The sequence below is a fragment of the Manis pentadactyla genome, chromosome 2 (assembly GCF_030020395.1).
Source record: "Manis pentadactyla isolate mManPen7 chromosome 2, mManPen7.hap1, whole genome shotgun sequence".
Lineage (NCBI taxonomy): Eukaryota > Metazoa > Chordata > Mammalia > Pholidota > Manidae > Manis > Manis pentadactyla.
The window spans coordinates 78,341,977-78,363,032 of NC_080020.1; the positions used below are offsets into that span (position 1 = coordinate 78,341,977).

General features: G+C 33.5%; 1 protein-coding gene across 10 annotated transcripts in view; it reads left to right on the forward strand.

Moving 5' to 3' along the window:
* SSBP2 (single stranded DNA binding protein 2) overlaps window positions 1–21,056 on the forward strand; it is a 295,394-nt gene that overhangs the window by 234,838 nt on the left and 39,500 nt on the right. For all 10 annotated transcript variants that reach the window (XM_036914200.2, XM_036914199.2, XM_036914196.2 and 7 more), the window contains 3 exons: window positions 725–784; window positions 14,011–14,077; window positions 14,770–14,840. In XM_036914200.2, coding sequence (XP_036770095.1) covers window positions 725–784; window positions 14,011–14,077; window positions 14,770–14,840 — 198 coding nt within the window. The remainder of the gene's footprint in view (window positions 1–724; window positions 785–14,010; window positions 14,078–14,769; window positions 14,841–21,056) is intronic.

The following is a 21,056-nucleotide window of genomic DNA, read 5'->3' on the forward strand; positions in this document are numbered from 1 at the left end:
GACTGATAAGGCGGCCACCCCTTAGTAGCTTCTGAGTCATCTCATAAGATAAATTGACTTCAGTTTTAAGACTAAGGTCATTTTTTTCTTTTGTTTTTTTTTAATGCCTTGCAATCTGTTTGGCTCAAAATATACAAAGGAATTTCAACTTTCAAATTTATAATCAATTTTGAATTATAACAAAACCCTTCATAAAGGAAAACCAAATCTCCTCTAACCACAGATGACCCTTGGAAAAGAAATTTCTGTATCATTTTAAACAGAGCTACAAAAGAAAAGGTGAAGAAACTTGGCAACTTTAAGATTATTAAGGAAAATTGATAACCAAACTGGATAATTCAGAACCCAGTTTGTATAATGTTATAGCCAATAGTCTTTCCTGAGATTCAATTGCCTAAATTTCTTACTCTTATTTTTGCCAATTAGACATCATTATCTTAATAATAATTAACATTCAAAAAAAATTTTTCTATAGTTACTTTAGTCATCTTTGACATTTTTACATTTTTTTGGAAAACTTTACAGGTATTCTACAAAGTAAAAAATAGAATGGTAATTCTTCTCTAAAGTATTTATTTTACTGAGGACAACCACATAGGGATGTAAATTGATTTATGTTTTGTATAATTCTAAAATTCTTTGAAGCAGTTTATTTTCAGACCTGTATTTTTACATTGCGCTGTTTCTTTGTTTTGTTTTCTTTTTGTTTGTTTTACTTCAATAGCCTTTTATGTCACCTCGGTACCCTGGAGGTCCAAGGCCCCCACTGAGGATACCTAACCAGGTAAGATTTATGTGCTACTTAAGTTTACTTGTTTTTTTGTTTTTGTTTTTGTTTTTGTTTTTTAAGAATCAGTAAAGATCTTGAAAATGTCACAAATATTCCTTATCTATAGAAATGTTAAATTATCCTTTCTCTGTCCCCACTTAGTGCTACTTCTAGTAACACATAATCTACTTCAAGGGTTGGCAGACTACAACCCATAGATTGGCTGACTGTTACGGGAAATAAAGTTTTCTTGGAACCCAGTCACACTCATTCATTTATGTACACCACAGTAGCAGATTTGAGTGGTCATGTTGGAGACCATATGTGGCCTGCAAATCTCAGAACTTTTTACTATTTGGATCTTTACAGAAATAAAGTTTGCTGACTCTTGGAGTCTGCCATAAACTTTGGACCTAATTTTTTTAATATATATAAATTTTTTGGTAAATACTGATCATTTAAAGGATGGCAATAAAATTTTCTATGAACATATTTTGGTTTTCTTTTTATATTATATAGTTCCAATACCATGGCTATAACATTTATATCCATTTTGCCCAATTATAATGGAATGTAATTAGCTGCTTCTAGAAGTTTCAGATCTGTTAATAAATCATTAACAACACATCTTCCAACTTTTTTTTACCTTCAGGAGCTCTTAAGTTCTCATGAATTTTTATCCTCAAGTCATTTTTTATCAATGTCATAAATATTTATTTGCTAAAGAAAATAAAGTACAATTTTTACTTGCAAGGGGTTTATAGTTTAGGTTTAGGATACAGACAGTGTGCATGTATAGAAGAAATTAACTGCTTAACTTTACAGAATATTAATGTCAAGATAATTATTCTGTCACTTTCTAAAATTCCGTTATTTAGTGGGTATATTCTGAGGTCTAAAGTAAACCCTGTTACCACAATAAATCATCTTTTTATTCTTATTCTTTTTCTGTTCCCACTACCTCCCCAGTCAAAAACGGAACCAGAAGCTGTATTACCAACACATTTGGTAGCAACAGGGTTCTGCTTCTCCTGCCCTAACTCTTACTGAAATTAGGCAGTGTCCTTGAGTTGTTCCAGTTTGCTGGTGTTCTCTGCGAGTAAGCAGCAAGAAGCGCGGGCACCCATGTTCACCACCCGGGAGAACTGTAGGCAGGCAGCACTGCGGGCTCAGCTCCTGGTTACACTGCTGGGAGGCCAGCAGGGACTCAGCTCCCAGTTACGGTGCTGGGAGGCTAACGCTGGCTCAGCTTGCGGTTACACCACTGGGAGGCCAGTGCGGGCTCAGCTCCCGGTTACACGGCTGGGAAGCCAGTGCAGGCCCAGCTCGTGATTACACCACTGGGAGGCCTCACGTTAGCAGCTGGAGTTTTCTCCTTCAGACTGAATCTGCATTCAGTGCATACAACCAAGGAGATGGCAGGAAATGGGACAGAGAAGTGCAAAGATGCCAAATGTCCCAGAGAATGGGAATCTTATTTTCTCTGTGGGTGGACCTGTATATATTGAGAATCAGATCTACTTACATAGGTGCCTGGGTCTTTTAAATTTTAAGTACAGAAACTTGCATCTTTCAGTGGAGTCTGCACGGTTTGGACATCCCATCCATAACTTTGCATATTTCATACATCTAAGAGATTACTGAAAACTCTGAATTAGGGAAATGTGAATGTCGTGTACAAGTGTGTTAGAATATTTTTGACTCCATGTCAATGATGTCAATGATGAAAATCTGATGGAATTATTAGAATTGTATCCATGTGACATTGTTGAAATACCTGGTAAGTGTAACATGCTGTGCTAGGTTCCATATCTATAAAGACTAGCAAAATGAAAGACATACTTTTTAGAAGAGGAATGGGTTAGAGTTGGGGGGGGGATATGGTATTATAAATCTAGATTGTTTGAAATCATTTTCAATAATAAGTACATAATAACCTTTGGATTTTTAAAAGAAACAATACAAAATTTAAGGTAGTAAAGAGTTGTGATACATGGTCGTTTTCCTCAAGTATTTTAAGCAGTCTCACCTAAGGATGTGTTAAAACTTTCTCTGAGTGGCTCTTTTTTGTGACCCCTCCCCCACATATATAGTTAAACTTCATTCATTCAGACATCTATTTTTCAAACATAATAATTTATACTATTTTTCAAAAGAATTTTATGAGCAAATTAGTCATACTTATAGTGTAAATAGTGTTTTAGGAAATGTTTAACTTAGCATGACCTTTTCAAGCAACAAAATGGTATTTCAGTTTAATTATGTAAAGTAGAATTGGCGAAACTATTTTTGGTGATTAATTGCAATGATGTATATGAAAACACAAATATGTTAAATATTTTTTGGTGTAGTTGTAATTTAAAATGATCACAAACTAATGAAATTTTGTTTTATTGATAGAGTGAAATTTATCCTCTCCAATGTGTTGACTATTTTGACTATGTAAAAGACATTCCCTTAATAAACAGAACCTTCAGAATTTATAATTACTAGTTATTAAACTATAAATTTTAATTTAAGTTCTCTTGAGATGGTTTTCATCACTCTGGACTAAATCCACAATGGCTTACACTATTACATATTTATAGGACTGGGGTATTGGCACATGGTATATCTCTATACCAAAATATACAGGAAGGGGTAATAGTCTCTAAAATGATAAAAGGAAAATAAAATTACAAAGATATGCAATATGGCAAAGAGGAAATACATGTAAGAGAACTTATGAAGCAGTTAAGGACATATGAAGAAATCAAGCCCAAAAAATATACTTGTCTCTGCAATTTTAAACTGGAATTGCCTCAACTGTCTGAATAGCTCATTACTGTTGAAGTATCCATAACTTGGAGTAGAACAGGTCTTTTTTTTTTTTTCTGGTATCATTGATACACAATTACATGAGCCACATTGTGGTTACTAGATTCCCCACATTATCAAGTCCCCACCACATACCCCATTACAGTCACTGTCTATCAGCGTAGTAAGATGCTATAGAATCACTACTTGTCTTCTCTGTGGTATACTGCCTTCCCCGTGCCACCCCTCTACATTATATGTGTTGATCATAATGCCCCTTTTCCCCCTATACCTCCCTTCCTACCCATCCTCCCCAGTCCCTTTCCCTTTGGTAACTCTTAGTCAATTCTTGTGTTCTGTGATTCTGCTGCTGTTTTCGTCCTTCAGTTTTTTCTTTGTTCTTATACTCCACAGATGAGTGAAATCATTTGATACTTGTCTTTCTCCACCTTGATTATTTAACTGAGCATAAAACCCTCTCACTCCATCCATGTTGTTGCAAATTGTAGGATTTGTTTTCTTCTTATGGCTGAATAATATTTCCTTGTGTATATGTTCCACATCTCTATCTATTCATCAACTGATGGACAGTTAGGTTGCTTTCATTCCTTGATTATTGTAAATAGTGTTGTGATAAATATAGGGGTGCATATCTCTTTTTCAAACTGGGCTCCTGCATTCTTAGGGTAAATTCCTAGGAGTGGAATACCTGGGTCAAATGGTATTTCTATTTTTAGTTTTTTGAGGAACCTCCATACTGCTTTCACAGGGATTGAACTAATTTACATTCCCACCAGCAGTGTAGCAGGGTTCTCCTTTCTCCACATCCTCGCCAACATTTGCTGTTGTTTGTCTTTTGGAATGTTAGCCATCCTAACAGGTGTGAGGTGATATCTCATTGGGGTTTTAATTGCATTTCTCTGATGATTAGTGATGTGGACTGTCTTTTCATGTGCCTGTTGACCATCTGAATTTCTTCTTTGGAGAAGTGTCTGTTCAGATCCTCTGCCCATTTTTTAATTGGATTGTTTGCTTTTCATTTGTTGAGGTGCATGAGCTCTTCGTATATTTTGGATGTCAACCCCTTATCGGATATGTCATTTATGAATATATTCTTCCATACTGTAGGATGTCTTTTTGTTCTACTGATGGTGTCCTTTGCTGTTCAGAAGCTTTTTAGTTTGATATAGTGTGACTTGTTCATTTTTGCTTTTGTTTCCCTTGCCTGTGGAGATATGTTCATGAAGAAGATTTTCCGTATTTATATTCAAGAGAGTTTTGCCTATGTTTTCTTCTAAGAGTTTTATGGTCTCGTGACTTACATTCAGGTCTTTGATCCATTTCGAGTTTACTTTTATGTATGGACTTAGACAGTGATCCAGTTTCATTCTCTTACATGTAGCTGTCCCATTTTGCCAACACCAGCCATTGAAGGGGCTGTCATTTCCGTATTGTATATCCATGGCTCCTTTATCATATATTAATTGACCATATATGTTTGGGTTAATATCTGGGCTCTCTATTCTGTTCCACTGGTATATGGGTCTGTCTTGTGCCAGTACCAAATTGTCTTGATTACTGTGGCTTTGTAGTAGAGCTTGAAGTTGGGGAGCAAGATCCCCCCTGCTTTATTCTTCCTTCTCAGAATTGCTTTGGCTATTCGGGGTCTTTTGTGGTTCCATATGAATTTTAGAACTGTTTGTTCCAGTTCACTGAACAATGCAATTGGTATTTTGATAGGGATTGCATTGAATCTATAGATTGGTTTAGGCAGGATGGCCATTTTAACAATATTAATTCTTCCTACCCAAGAGCATCAGATGAATTTCCATTTATTAGTGTCCTCTTTAATTTCTCTTAAAAGTGTCTTGTAGTTTTCAGGGTATAGGTCTTTCACTTCCTTGGTTAGTTTTATTCCTAGGTATTTTATTCTTTTTGATGCAATTGTGAATGGAGTTGTTTTCCTGATTTCTCTTTCTGCTAGTTCATCATTAGTGTATAGGAATGCAACAGATTTCTGTGTAGTAATTTTGTATCCTGCAACTTTGCTGAATTTGGATATTAGATATAGTAGTTTTGGAGTGGATTCTTTAGGATTTTTTATGTACGGTTTCATGTCATCTGCAAATAGTGACAGTTTGACTTCTTCCTTACCAATCTGGATTCCTTGTATTTCTTTGTTTTTTCTGATTGCCATGGGTAGGACCTCCAGAACTATGTTGAATAAAAGTGGGGAGGGTTGGCATCCTTGTCTTGTTCTCGATCTTAAAGGAAAAGCTTTCAGCTTCTCACTGTTAAATGTGATGTTGGCTGTGGGTTTGTCATATATGGCCTTTATTATGCTGAGGTACTTGCCCTTTTCAGTGTCTGTGGAGATGATCATGTGGTTTTTGTCCTTCTTTTTGTTGATGTGGTGGATGATGTTGATGGTTTTTTTGAATGTTGTATAATTCCGTGCACCCCTGAGATGAATCCCACTTGATCATGGTGTATGATCCTCTTGATGTATTTTTGAATTCGGTCTGCTAATATTTTGTTGAGTATTTTTGCATCTATGTTTATCAGGGATATTGGTCTGTAATTTTATTTTTTTGTGGGGTCTTTTACTGGTTTTGGTATTAGGGTGATGCTGGCTTCATAGAATGAGTTTGGAAGTATTCCCTACTCTTCTATTTTTGGAACACTTTAAGGAGGATGGGTATTATGTCTTCTCTAAATGTCTGATAAAATTCAGTGGTGAATACATCTGGCCCTGCGGTTTTGTTTTTGGGTAGGTTTTTGATTACTGATTCAATTTTGTTGCTGGTAATTGTTCTGTTTAGATTTTCTTTTTCTTTCTTGGTCAGTCTTAGAAGGTTGTATTTTTCTAGAAAGTTGTCCATTTCTTCTAGGTTATCCAGTTTCTTAGCATATAAATGTTCATAGTATTCTCTAATAACTGTTTATATTTCTCTGGTGTCTGTCGTGATTTTTCCTTTCTCATTTCTGATTCTGTTTATGTGTGTAGATTCTCTTTTTCTCTTCATAAGTCTGGCTAGGGGGTTATCAATTTTATTTATCTTCTCAAAAAACCAACTCTTAGTTTCATTGATTTTTTTCTATTGTTTTATTCTTCTCAATTTTACTTATTTCTTCTCTGATCTTTATTATGTCCCTCCCTCTGCTGCCTTTGGGCCTTATTTGTTCTTCTTTTGGCAGTTTCAATAATTTTGAATTTAGACTAGTCATTTAGGATTGTTCTTGCTTCTTTAAATAGACCTGTATTACTATATACTTTCCTCCTATAACTGCCTTCGCTGCATCCCACAGAAGTTGGAGCATTGTGCTGTTGTTTTCATTTGTCTCCATATATTGCTTGATCTCTACTTTTATTTGGTCATTGATCCATTGATTATTTAGCAACATGTTGTTAAGCCTCCATGTGTTTGTGAGCCTTTTTGTTTTCTTTGCACAATTTATTACTAGTTTTGTACCTTTGTGATCTAAGAAGTTGGTTGTTAGACTTTCAATCTTTTTTGATTTACTGAGGCTCTTTTTTGTGGCCTAGCATGTGGTTTATTATGGAAAATGTTTCATGTGCACTTGAGAAGAATGTGTATCCTGCTGCTTTTAGGTGTAGAGTCTGTAGATGTCTGTTAGGTCCATCTGTTCTAGTGTGTTGTTCAGTGCCTCTGTCTCCATACTTATTATCTGTCTGGTTGATCTGTCCTTTGGATTGAGTGGTATGTTGAAGTCTCCTAAAATGAATGCATTGCATTCTATTTCCCCCTTTAATTCTGTTAGCATTTGTTTCACATATATAGGTGCTCCTGTATTCGGAGCATATATATTTATAATGGTTATATATCCTCTTCTTTGAGTGAACTCTTTATCATTATGTAATATCCTTTTTTGTCTCTTGTTACTTTCTGTGTTTTGAAGTCTGTTTTGTCTGGTACATAGAACAGGTCTTTATCATTCTCCTGGATAAAATGTTTTAATCAGAAAAATTCACAATTTCATTCAACACTATGCTGAGGAAACCAAAGCAGCCAGAAATACCAAGACTGTTACTGAGTGACAATGAGAATAAATTATTGATTTACTGATCCTATAGACTTTTGATAATGTATACTCTTTATTTCTCACCATTCCTGAAACTCTATAAACAGGCATGTGAAAATAAAAGTGAAATATTTATATTCACTTGGGTTGTAGGATTATGAAGAGTATGAGTATTACCAGTGATTTTTTTTATTTCTGTATTTTTAAAATTTGCATTGAACAGGTATTTCATTTGTGGTTAGAAATAAGATATCATAGTTAATTATACACATAGATGAATAAAAGTACACATTTCATTCTGATAGTACAATATATAAGATTACCCTTTATAATATTTAATGTGTAGTTCTTACATAATAGGAAAAACATAATGGATGCTAAGGATTGACAAACTTTTAATAAACTTTTCTTTATCACTTTTCAGTTAGGGTAAAAATCACCAGGCATTTGAACATAAAAAACATTGTTGGAACATTTACTCATATACTAAAAATAAATCTACTATATCCCCATATAACCAAGATACCTATAATTTAAACCAACAACAATTACTTTTCCTTATGAATTGTCTTTTTCAAGATATTTAGCATGTCCTTTCCAGTAATTTTTTTGGTGGCGGGAGAGGTTTGGGTTTTCATGTGTATTCTATGGTTTTTGGTTTTGGGAATTTTTTGCTTCCTTGTTTGTAAGGCTGATTTACCAGCACAACACTATATTCACCCTAGAAAACTCTATATTTTGTGCAATTGAAGTTTTAAGCCTTTGACCCCCTCACACAAGAGCCTATGTAACACTCTTGGACGCTAATAAGAACAGGGATACGTTGCTAAGCAACAAGATGACTCCATTGCTTGAATTCCCAATAAGTTTCTTTGTAAAATTTTTTACATATAGAGTTTGACTTTCATTTAATGATATCAGTATGAGAACATAAGAGAAAACTTCAGCTGCATATAAAGAAATCTACTTTACATTGAGGAGATAAGAAATTTGCTGCTGAAATTGTAAGGAGGTTGACTATAGTAAGTCTCTGTCTTTAAAAATTCAGTGTTGCACCTGTTCAAATAAATTAGTGGTTAATGTTGAACGCATAAAGTAGCTTTAATGGCCAAATCAAAATATCCCTTTGTAACACTGGGATCTCTTTATTTCTTTGTTATTATGATAATTACACTTTGGATTTATTTAAATTATTTGTAATCCAGTGAAACACAGTTTAAAACATATTTCCTAATCACTTTTAACTGTGAGCATATGCTCAGATATATATCTTTTCCAGTTATTTTCTACCTTTGAAAAACATAGGAAACTAACATTCAAAATGGCAAAAAAGACATTCATTCTCTTCCCAAACCCAGAAAAGTTTACATAATGAATGCTGTGCAATCTTACTCAATTTAAGTTATGGATACAGAGCCTTTTAATACAATATTTACTTCTCTTGCTAAAACATATCTCATTATCTTACAGCCATTTGGTCACTGGTATTCCCTTTTTTGGACACAAGCCAATACAAAAAATGCATTGCCATATATTTCACTGAAAAGTTCATAGGACTATATAAAGTCTCTCTCAGAAGTATTCTATCATTCAACAAATAATTTTTTGAAGTTTACTATGTGCCAGGCATCATTCTGGGTGTGGGGATATGTCAATAATCAAACTAATGAATTCCCAATAAGTTTCTTTGTAAAATTTTTTACTGTGAGCATATATCCTCTTCCTGTGGAATTGGCATTCTAATGCAGTACTACCCAGTAGAATTTTCTAGAATGATAGACATGTTCTGTGCCCATACTGTCATATGCAGTAGCTGTAGTAGTTTGAGCACCATTGAACATTTGAAATGTAGCTAGAGTGATTGTGGAACCTAATTTTTAAATTTATTAATCTTAATTTTAATTTAACTAGTCACATGGGACAAAGGGCCACTATATTGGATAGTGCAGTTACAGTGGTTGAAATATAGAAAAATAACATATATGTCAAATAGTTGTGTTTTTGAGACAAAAATCCTAACTTAATGTAACATTTCTGTATTTTAATATCTCTTTTACTGATACTGCCTTTTTACAGAAGAAAAACCCATGAAAGTGATGTTATTAAAAGGGCCTCAATTATGTCATGCATCTTATGTCCAAATGCCAGTGGTGCCCAGCAATGACTTCTTCGTGTGATGATGTGCGATAATAAAATGCCTACATGATGAGGTGGAGTGAGGTGAATAACGTAGGCATTGTGACACAGCGTTAGGCTACTGCTGACCTTCTAACAATACATCAGAAGGAGGATCATCTGCTTCCAGACTGCAGTTGACCATGAGCAACTAAAACCCTGGAAAGCAAAACTCCAGAGGAGGAGGAGCTACTGTATTCATCCTCAGTTTCTTATCATCAGAAATGATTAATAATAATTATCTCACGGGATTGTTGTAAGCTTTGAGTAAAATAATAAATCCAAAGAGCTTAGCACAATTCCTGGCACAGATGTACTGGCTCAGAAGTGTGTATTATTGTTGATACGTTTCCTATTATCAAGCACCCTCATCATTAGTTTTATTTTCTTTGTCAGAGTGAAGATCCATTATAGAACAAAAAATGTGTACCAAAATTTGTGACTAGTTAAACAAATCTGAATGGAAAACATTTGCCATTTTTAAAAATGTGAAAATAACATCAACCCACAAGATGTATATAAAGTTGTTCATTTTTCCTGATATTAAAGGCCTAAAGCTTGCAATAATTATGCCCTTGTTGATACACAGAACCATCATCTGGTCATCCCAGGACTGATAAAAATGTTTTGGAAGTTAGAGATTTAAGATACTAAAAGACAGGCACTGATGACTAAGAAGTTAAATTTAGATAAGACACTCATTTTGAAAGACAATTTGACACTGATCAAGAATTCTATAGAATTATGCTGTATTTTTAACAGATGAGTAAAAACAGAGAGCCTTGTCAATTGTTCTGACATTCAAAGATAAATAAGAAAAAATAAAATTTTTAAGAAAATGGTTTCCAGTGCTAAAACATCATGTCTCCAATGAAATTAGAAATTCAGAATCAAAATCTAGAGAATAAAATCCTAACCACTTAGAAACTTAAAGCAGTGACAACTTCAAACTCACAACTGAAGATAATGTTGACTAGTCATGTATTTTCAGTCCTGCTCCTAATTCACTTCGTTACAACTTTTGACAGTGTTGGCCACTTCTTCCTTTTGAAACTATCCTCGGGAATTCTGAAATGTTGGTCCTGGTGCCCTTTCTAATTCCATACCTGTTCAGTTTCAGTTTCCTTTCCTACCTTTATTCTTGGTATTTTTAAAGAATTATATCTCTGATTTTTTTCTTTTCACTCTTTAAGATCTATTTGATTTTTATGACTTTATTACTGGTAATTCCTAAAACTGTCCAATCTAAACCTTATTTCTTTTATTCCTTCAATATATATTATTCTGAGCCAATAGGCACAGATAGGTTCCGCACTCTATCAGAGCTCACAGTCTCTTGGAGATACATAGAGGAAAATAAGCCATGATCATATTTAAGTTCTAAGAGAGTGAGGTATAATACCTGGTACAAACACATAAATAGCCCTTACGTCCCCTGCATGCTAAGACATTTAGAGAGGCAGAAGTCACACACAGGTGGAAGAAAGAAGAAATAGCCGTTGTGGTTATATTGAGCAAATAATTACATTGATTGAGCAAGTAAGTAAAAGATATTGAAGATAATACAATCCAGGTTTTTCATTGAAAGTATTTGCAAGCATAGGAGGGAAGAATGCTGTTCTTGAAGTTTTGAGTTGGGATTGGAGATACTGAATCAGTGTTGGAGAGTGAATTTGTGGAATGTATACATCGTATGCAAACACAGAGAGGCATATAATTAGTCATAAATGTATTTGTATGTGCAGTGATATGTATGTACATATACATAGATTTTTCAAGTGTCTATTAAGAGGGCCAAAACAGAAGGTACCCCACTAACAATGAATACTGAGAACCCAGATCTTGATGCCTAAATGCTGTCTTCCACTAGAAGGAATCAGGGCCTTTTGGAGCATGGTCTCATTCCAGAGCTAGGCCAGAGAAAGCATGAGATGAACCTGGAACATCTTGTGCCATTAAGGAAATGCTCAAAATTTGATGGGCACATGTCAAAAGGAGACAAGAGTCAGCTTGAAGAGCCTTCCACTGGCCAAATCTTGTATAATTAATATTAAATTATAGTAGCACTAGATCACAATCTATTGATTAAAATAGAAATCCATTAAGTAAATAAATAAGTAAAGGTAATCTGTTCTCACAGTGGAATGTCAACTAATATGAATAGAATGATAGCCATGAAATATTTCCATTTGGCAACTCTCATAGTGCTCAGGAATTGTCAATGCATGCTAATGCTGGTAGATTGATAAAGGATTGATGAAGAATGGGATATTGACAATCTTGGAGTAGTTCTAATACTAAAAGCAATCAATTACAAAGGTGAAAAATAGTAATCATATGGTGTAGGAATCTAGCAGACACCAACAAGGAGATGACAAACATTAACATCACCAGTAGTAACGCCCTCTGGTGTGATAAACTGAGAAGGGCATAACATCATTTCTGCGGTATTCCTTCTAAAACTGTGACCTGAGTCCAGGTCATGAAAAGGCCTCAGAAGATCATCTAGTAAAACTTAAGACCTGTTCTCTAAAACTGTCGAGGATCTGATAGGGAAGACTAAGGATTATTCCTACTTGAAAGAGCATGAAAAGATGTGACAACTAAATGTACCATGTATTCCATGAGATCCTGGTCCAGAAAGTAAGAAGAAATATTGTTGACCAGACAGCAAAATGTTAATGAGGTCTGTGGCTTGGATGGCATTGTGTTGTATCAGTGCTGACTTCCTGAATTGAAAAGTTGTGTTGTGGTTGTAGAGGGCAATATTCTTGCTGAAGGAGCTATACTGTGCAGTACTCAGAGGTGAGGACGAGCACTGTCTGCAAATTGTGCTCACGTGATTCTGAAAAAGACTGATAGCAAGTGTATATAGAGAGAAAGAGAAGGGGTAATGGGGCAGGGTGATTAAATGTTAACAGTTGGACAATCAGTGTTAGGGTATATGGGAATCCTTTATGCTATTTATGCAATTTTCCTGTAAGTTTGAAAAAAATTTAAAATACATACATATTTTAAAGCAAATAGAAGGAGAACTTAGGCCAGACCAGGGTTATATTGAAGAATTTTGTTAGGAAAGGATCTCTACGTTGAGATCTAAAATGTGACAGCAATAGACACTTAAAAGTCTGTAAACTCCTTAGGAGGAGAGAGGGTTTAATTATGTTTTGTTTTTATGGTTAGCATTTAGATATTGTTGATTGAATTCATGAATTGAAAAAAACTGGAGTAAGTTTGGTATGGCTGGAAGTTAGAATATCAGTGTGGCAGTGCCAAGAAATTAGTCCAGAATGATAAAGAGTGAACAGATCATATAATCGGAAATCAATAAATAGGTATTCAGTGTGCTTATAAGCAAAAAAAAACGGTTTGAGAAATGGCAGTTCTGTACTGTATCTCAAGTGGTAACAATTAATTAAACAGTTCTGAGCTGGATGTATAAATTCTTTAATATCAAATTTCTTTTCAAGTTTGAACATCTTAACCAATTAAAATTAATCTTTCTTTAAAAAAAATTCTTGACAATTGTCAGGATTATGTGTATATATGTATTATATAAATTTTGTAGAATCAGCAGGTTTCGTTATAACTTGGGCCACATCTAAGTGCTGCTCAATTAGAAACTTGTGACTCAGTATATATCCAGTATTACACCCTGCATAAAATAAACCCTATCTTCTAATCTCCACCTTTTTCAGTTCTAGTTCTCTTTTTTTCCATTCTGCCAAATTGTACTTAATTGAAGTATTATTTTTTTAAATAGTTTTTAGGAAAAATATGACTTCAAAATAAATTTTCATTGGCCCTGTGGCATTTAGTTCTGCTGCTATTGTAATCTCAAATGAGTAAAATAATCTATAGAAATAAGAGTTTACATTTCGGAAGCAAATTAGTTATTTCAGTACCCTTAGTAAATTAATTTTAGGGAAAGGCATTATACTTAGGAAGAAATAGGACAATTATTGGTTGCCTAGATTATTTTTCCCAAAATGTATTTATTCTGTTGCCACAAAATAGAGCAAAGTAGAGTGTTTTTAGAACTAAGAATTATATTGGTTTATATAGACCTATAAAATTTATAAATAAATGTGAAATATAAGAAATCTTGGGAAATATTCCAATGTATTCTTTTAGTTATAGGAATTTTAAAAGAGAACTGTTAAGGCATTTATTTGATAAATATTTATACAATATTGCTTTGTATTTTGTTTCACTAAATATGCTAGGCACTTGGAGGTGTCCCAGGAAGTCAGCCATTACTTCCCAGTGGAATGGACCCAACTCGACAACAAGGTGACTACCTTAAAAGTGAATTTAATGTGCAGAATCACAAAGGAAACCCTTTATTTCTTAAGGAAAATCTCATTTGTATCTCTTCTATAGTGATACCAATTGCATTTTTGCAAGTAACATGGCCAAGTGACTTATGTTTTGAGCTAACTCTTAATTGTGCTTTATAGTGAGGGTGGTGATAACATAAGAAACAGAGTACTTAAATACCCAAAAGTGCATAGTTTAACCTGTAACTTTTAAAACCTTTTATATAGTTTCTAACAAGTAGGAATCAAAGTGATTTTATCACTTATGATTCGATCTGCCTTTTTCAGATACAGAGGTTAGTCCACTGGAAAGACAAGCAGGAGGAAAAGAGGATGCTAAGCAATTAGTGACTTGATTGGTTTAACCAACTCAGTGTGATCGGGTCCTTCCATAGAGATGTTTAGGTACCACAGATACATACAGCTCTCTAACACTGTTCTAAGGAGAGAGGAGCAAAACATGTGAGAGATGTAATTTGATACAGAATAGAAAGAAAGTTTCAATCTCAAAACTTTAGAAAACTGGCCAGGGAAGCCAAGATGCAATGATGTCAGTAACTCAGTCCCTTAGGAAATAAATACTGTACCACCAAACAGAGAGGAGGCTACTGGTTTAACACTCAGACTCATTACATTGCTGATTTTTCATACATGTTTTTTTTTTAGGGCATCCAAATATGGGTGGGCCAATGCAGAGAATGACTCCTCCAAGAGGAATGGTGCCCTTAGGACCACAGGTAAATAATCAGTGCAGAATGCTGGACTCTGAGTTTTTTGCCTTCATCTTATATAAACAAACTACAGTATTTGCACTAAAGGCTTGATGTAACGTGGGTGCCAGGCTCTGGAGGGCGTACCTGTGACATGTCCAAACTGATGTAACAAACCATATTTTAACAGGTGCTATCACATAATGCGTTCAGTATGTTTGAGAAAATACATTGTATAGAAATACATTATTATAATGATTATAAAAAGATAACTATTACCTTTTGGTTAATTACGTTGAGGAAATATAAAAAAATTATAGCAATTATTATAAAAGATAACCATGTAAGTTAATGTTAAAAAAAACAATTGATTAAAATATTAAATAGAACAAGCAACATAAAATATGTTTCTGTAAGTCTTTTAAAGAATACCATTAACAATTTATTATATATTATCACATTTCTTTATAGAATATGAAAACAATAGAGAACCATTTAGAAATAAACATTAAAATACATCTTACTGATCAAACAAAATGCTATCAGTATACATCAAATGTTATCCTATTTCTCCAACAAAATGTCCAGAATAAACACTGAGGTTGACCATTTCCTAGCTACTGGTGACATTTTTTAAGTGTGGTGTTTCAAGATACCACTTATTTTAGCTAAAGCATCCTCTTATCTCCCTTAGGAAAACTGCATGGGATAGAAACTAATTATATAATGTTGTGTTTCAAAGAAACTAATCCAGAATTTTACATTTCTACCTCATGGGTCAGAGATCAGTGTGTCACAATTCTGGTTAAAAAAAGGACTTAATTTATTTTCTTCATCTTTTTCAAGAATAGCTCTGTAAGTGACAGTTTTAGGAGCTTTTTCATGCATCTATGTTTTATAAATTAACATTTTGTGGTGTGCCCAAAGTAGTCAGAGAATTAAGAATCTAACACCCAGGTAATGTGATTTAGACCTAGGAGTGTCTAACCAACAGACAATAATACATATGTAAGTATTTTGAAACATGAAATGCATATAACCAAATTTTTCAGAGATACCATACTACATGAAAAAAAAACCCACTAAATAAAATATATGTCACATCCGCAAAGTCAGAAAAAATACCATTTATTTTATTTAGACTCAGTTATTTTCTATGCATTTTCTTAAGATCTTATAAAACTGACTTAGATACTTAAATTATTTTTCCCTATTTTTAATCATATTAGGGATGATCTATGTTATCAATTATCATTAAGCTATTAATAGTAATTAGAATTTATAAGATCTATAGAATATTTCATTGATTGAATACACTTTTAGTCTCTAATAAACTAAGCCAACCAATTTGACTATATAGAACTTGAATGAGTCTTTTTCCCAAAAGATTTTCATAATAGATTCATTTTTGAGTACACATGCAAAACTTCATGCCTAAAATGTAGTTATCATTCTTCATTCAGTTCACTTATTTTTCAGCTAGCTGCTCTTTAAACAAGTGTCACCCCAGACCAATATTTTCAATACTTTTAAAAACTGGAGTCTGACTTGAGTCAGTTTTGCAGTGTTTGAAAGATACAACAATGCTTACTGAAGTTTTAGGAACACAAAGATCTCATTTGAAAATATAGAAATGAAAAGCATTCTGGTCTTTATTTTTTTATGTTTTGTAAATATCTAAGCTATATGTTCATATGTTTTGTGTTTAAGCAAATTACACGAGAAAATAAGAAAACATATTTCTGGTGAATAATCTCTTATTACTGATTAGTTTTTAGTTTGTTAGAAATCTCTTATTATTAATGAGCTTTAATAACTAAGTGTATCATGTAAGTGTGAATTCTTTCTTTGCATTTTCAAACCCAAAGAGAATAGTTTATTTCTTCCATTTGGATTAATATCCTTGCTATCTATTTCTTTATAATTTGGGGGAAATAAAGTGTTTTGGTATGAATTTACCTCAGAAACTAGAAATAACCTACAATAACTTTTTTAAATGACAGTGTACAAAGTATAAAAAGTTAAAATAAATTATTTATAACATACCATGTACTTAAATGAAAAGAGGAGTCATACTCATACGAATGATACAATAGATTAAAAGTGAGGTAAAATCATTTGGAATGGAGGATTCTTGTGAGATATTTACTCCTAACACTTGATATATAAAACATATGTATTATAAAACTGTGAGATTTGTAATAAAGGTTAACTGTTTTTCTTGAAAGATAATTTCTTGAACTATCATAACAGCCATTTAATGATGCACGTGCTCCCAAGAACATAATGCATCTGCTTCATTGTAGTTAAATTATAGAAATAGTCTCTGGAATATTGCTTCTAGCTTTATGTACAAACAAAATATGCATCTCTTTTTTATCATAGGTATTATTTCCATAGTTTTTTAAACTTAAGACCAGTGTAGTAGAGTGATAGAAGTTATCTTTTGGAACAATTGAATTCCTAGAACAAAAAAATACATATAATCTAGTGATTTTTATATGATGCTGGTTCAGGCAAAGTGCACACTTAGAACATGATTAATATTTATTGCATGGATAAAGAAGTAGAAGTTTATTTCAAATCCTGGCATATTTTTCCCACTCCTTTATCTATTTTAAATATAAGTTCAGTGATAATACATGATCTTAAAAATGATATCACTATTCTTTCCATAGAAAAGCAAAGTTATCTATTTAATCAAGAAAAATATCTTTCCTAATATCATATTTGAGTCATTTTTCTACTTTTGTAATAAGATATACTTCGTCTGTGTTTTTGTGCTCAGTATCATATAACTAGTAGAAAAATTCACCAATTTGTTCAAGTTCCTCCAGAAACTTGAAAGATAAATGAGATCTATACAAGTAGGAATATATCATGATTTCAGTCAAATACTTGGAGTAGAGAAATGGTGAGATGGAAGTATATGATAGACTGTCTTGTAAAGAAAGAGTAAACTGTATTATGATTAGTACACATGGTGTAGGGGGGGTCACGTGGAAGACAGTGTAGCACAGAGAAGACAAGTAAGTGGCATCTTACGACACTGATGGACAGTGACTGTAGTGGGGTATGGGGGGGCTTGATAATATGGGTGAATGTAGTAGCCACAATGTTTTTCATGTGAAACCTTCATACGAGTGTATATCAATGATACCTTAATAAAAAAAAAGAATAAACTGATTCTGTATTTTCAAATCTAAGGTAGGAGGTAGAATTCAACTCAGTGTAAGATAGAACTTTCTAGAAATTAAACTGCCCAATCATGAAAAACTCTTTATAAACTTTCCAAATATAGTCTGAACAGCCATTTTGTCAGGAACATTGCATTGGGAGGGAGATTAAACCAGATGGAATTGTATGTCTGCCATCAGCTTTAAAATTCAGTGATTCTAAATTAGCTCTTCCCATTCTGCCTTTGTTGATACCAATTGGAAAGCCAGTTGTTATTCTTTCTTATCTTCCTGTTTTATTTTTGCTTCAGGTTATTCACAAAATGAAAATATTTTGTAGATCTATCAAATTAGGTATTGGATAATTTCTCACTGATTTCCTGTGATGTCTAACCACTAGATATGCAAAGATGAGTAAAACAGACTCAACCTTCAAAGTACTTACTGGTTTGCAGGAGACTCAGATACATAAAGAAAAACTATTATACAGTGGGAAAAAGTATGGAAAAGAAATAGGCATAATCTATCAGGAAACCATTACATAAACAAGCATTCAATGCTGTTAAGGTCAAGGGCTCAAAGGAAACTTATGAGAAGAAGACTCATTTAAGTTGGTCCCTATTAACAATGATAAGAGTTGCCAGCTACAATTTTTGAGCATCAAATACTATGTCATTAATGCACCAAGCATTATGATAGGTGTGTTTTATGACTTCATTTTATCCTCCAACAGGCTTATAAGGGAGATATTATTACTTTACAAATAAGGACATTAAGGTTGAGTGAATCATTGTGAAAATCAGTGGCCCATGATCACACTCACAGAAAGAGGGACAGAGGAAATGCGGCAGTGGAAGCAGAGATTCAAACCAATGTCTTTCTTTGCCCAGAGCTATAACGAAAACTAATGTGTTCCTTGATTTAAAACAAAAAAAGTCACAGATCTCCTAAGACCAAAAATGAGGGACGACTTTCTTGTGAAGCATTTCTGTTATTCACCGTTCAGATTTTGTTCCACTGGCTTTCTTCTCAGACTCCTTGCTAGTAACTGCTGCCACCACCAGGCTTGAGCCAGGGTTAAGGAAAATAGCTATTGTTTTAAACTGTCGTTCAAGTGTGAATAGAAACCATTCTACCATCCCGTAGCACGTACAATTGGGATATTTAAATAAGATATCTGGAAACTAAAAATATATAAACAATGAGAAAAACATGTAACTAGGTAATTTATAAACAGGCTTACTTTCTGGCAGCAGAATTCCTCTCATTGAATATTTCCTTATCATCTTAGCACCTACTACACAGAAGGGCACAGCAGATGAATTAAACATGAGTGTGAAAGTATATAGTGCGTTTCTGAACCACAAGAAATCCAGTAGGCTGGAGGGTACAGTTGGGAGTAGGTGAAAAAGGTGAGAATTACAAGAAGTGATGATAGGAAAGACTGGCTGGGGCTAATCTGTGAATAGCATCATAGAGCCGTGCTGAGGAGTAGTTAGTGTGGGTCATTGTGCTGAGGAGTAGTTAGTGTGATCATCGTGGCTTTTAAGTGACATCAATAGGACTCAGCTTTAGTAGCATAGTTCTGGAGGCAATATGTACCATAGATTGGGAGGTGGAGAGGCTAAATCAGAGACCAATTAAGACAGTACAGTAGACTTATTAAATGACAAAGATCAGTGATAAGAAAGCAAGAACTATTTCAAGAGCTATTTTTACAGGTAGAATCAATAGCCTTTGGTAACTGATTGGATACAGAATTGAAGTAAAAAGAAGAGACGTCAAAGAGCTCCTGGAGGTTCTGAGCCTGGACTGTTATATGCAAAGTGATGCCACAAAACTGACTGAGTAAGACAGTATGAAAAACACACTCAGAAAAAAAAAAAAAAAACACCATAAGATTTCACTTATATGTGGAATCTGAAACACAAAACAATTTAACAAAAAAGACCAGAACAGAAATAGACTCATAAATACAGAGAACAAATTGGTGGTTGCAATAGGGGAGGGGGTGGAAGGATGGGCAAAATAGGTTAAGGGGACAAAGAGGTACAAACTTGTAATCATAAAACAAGTAAGTCACAGTGATGAAAGCAAAGGGAACATAGCTAATGATATTGTTATAACTTTGTATGGTGACATATGGTAACTACACTTACTGTGAGCATTTCATAATGTATATCACTGTTGAATCACTATGTTGTTCACCTGAAACATGTAATACTGTATGTCAACTATTCTTGAATTTAAAAAATATTTTTTTAATAAAGAACACAGTTATGAGAAGATAATATTGAGTTTACTTTTAGACATGTTGAGCATGAAATTGTGTCCAGGTGGAAACCCATATGAATTTCAACATACTAGTTATCTGGGATCTTAGAGATTTCATGACAAAAGATAAAATATTTAGAATTCCTAACATACAATTATGTAGTTCTGATGAGTAGTCAGAAAAGTTGAAAAAATAGTGATATCAGAAAACCAAGCATAAAAGTAATTAATAATGTCAAAGTATATTGACATGACAAAATTAATCTTTTGGAAACTAAAGTAAGCTAATATGATATGCATGTTGAAACATTAAAACATCGTTATCCCTTGAATGCTCATAATAGATATTGACAGAAGCCTATTGTGTCATATAATTTATGCATACATATTTTAAATGTACTTCAGTTTTCATGTATTTTTGTGTATTTGTATATTAGTACATTTCTCTATTGGATATATTATTTTATGGACAGAATTTTGCATTCAACTTTCTTATGTTGGGTTCACATGTTTGGTTTTTTCAGACTTCCTGTAATTGTTCTGGGTCTGACAATTTCAAAAATGTTGACTAAATCATTTCTTTAAAAACAGAGTTTTGGATTTATGAAATGTTTTATTTGAAAAAGTTCACTGTTGTACAGATATTAGGAAATTAATAAAGATATGTGGAATATTGTAATTGCAACTATACCTTAATCCTGCAACGTGCTCCAGTGATCTTATGTATTCATGTGGTTTTTAAAAAACACAAACCGAAATAATTGTTAAAATAGAAGCAAAAGTACAAGAGTGG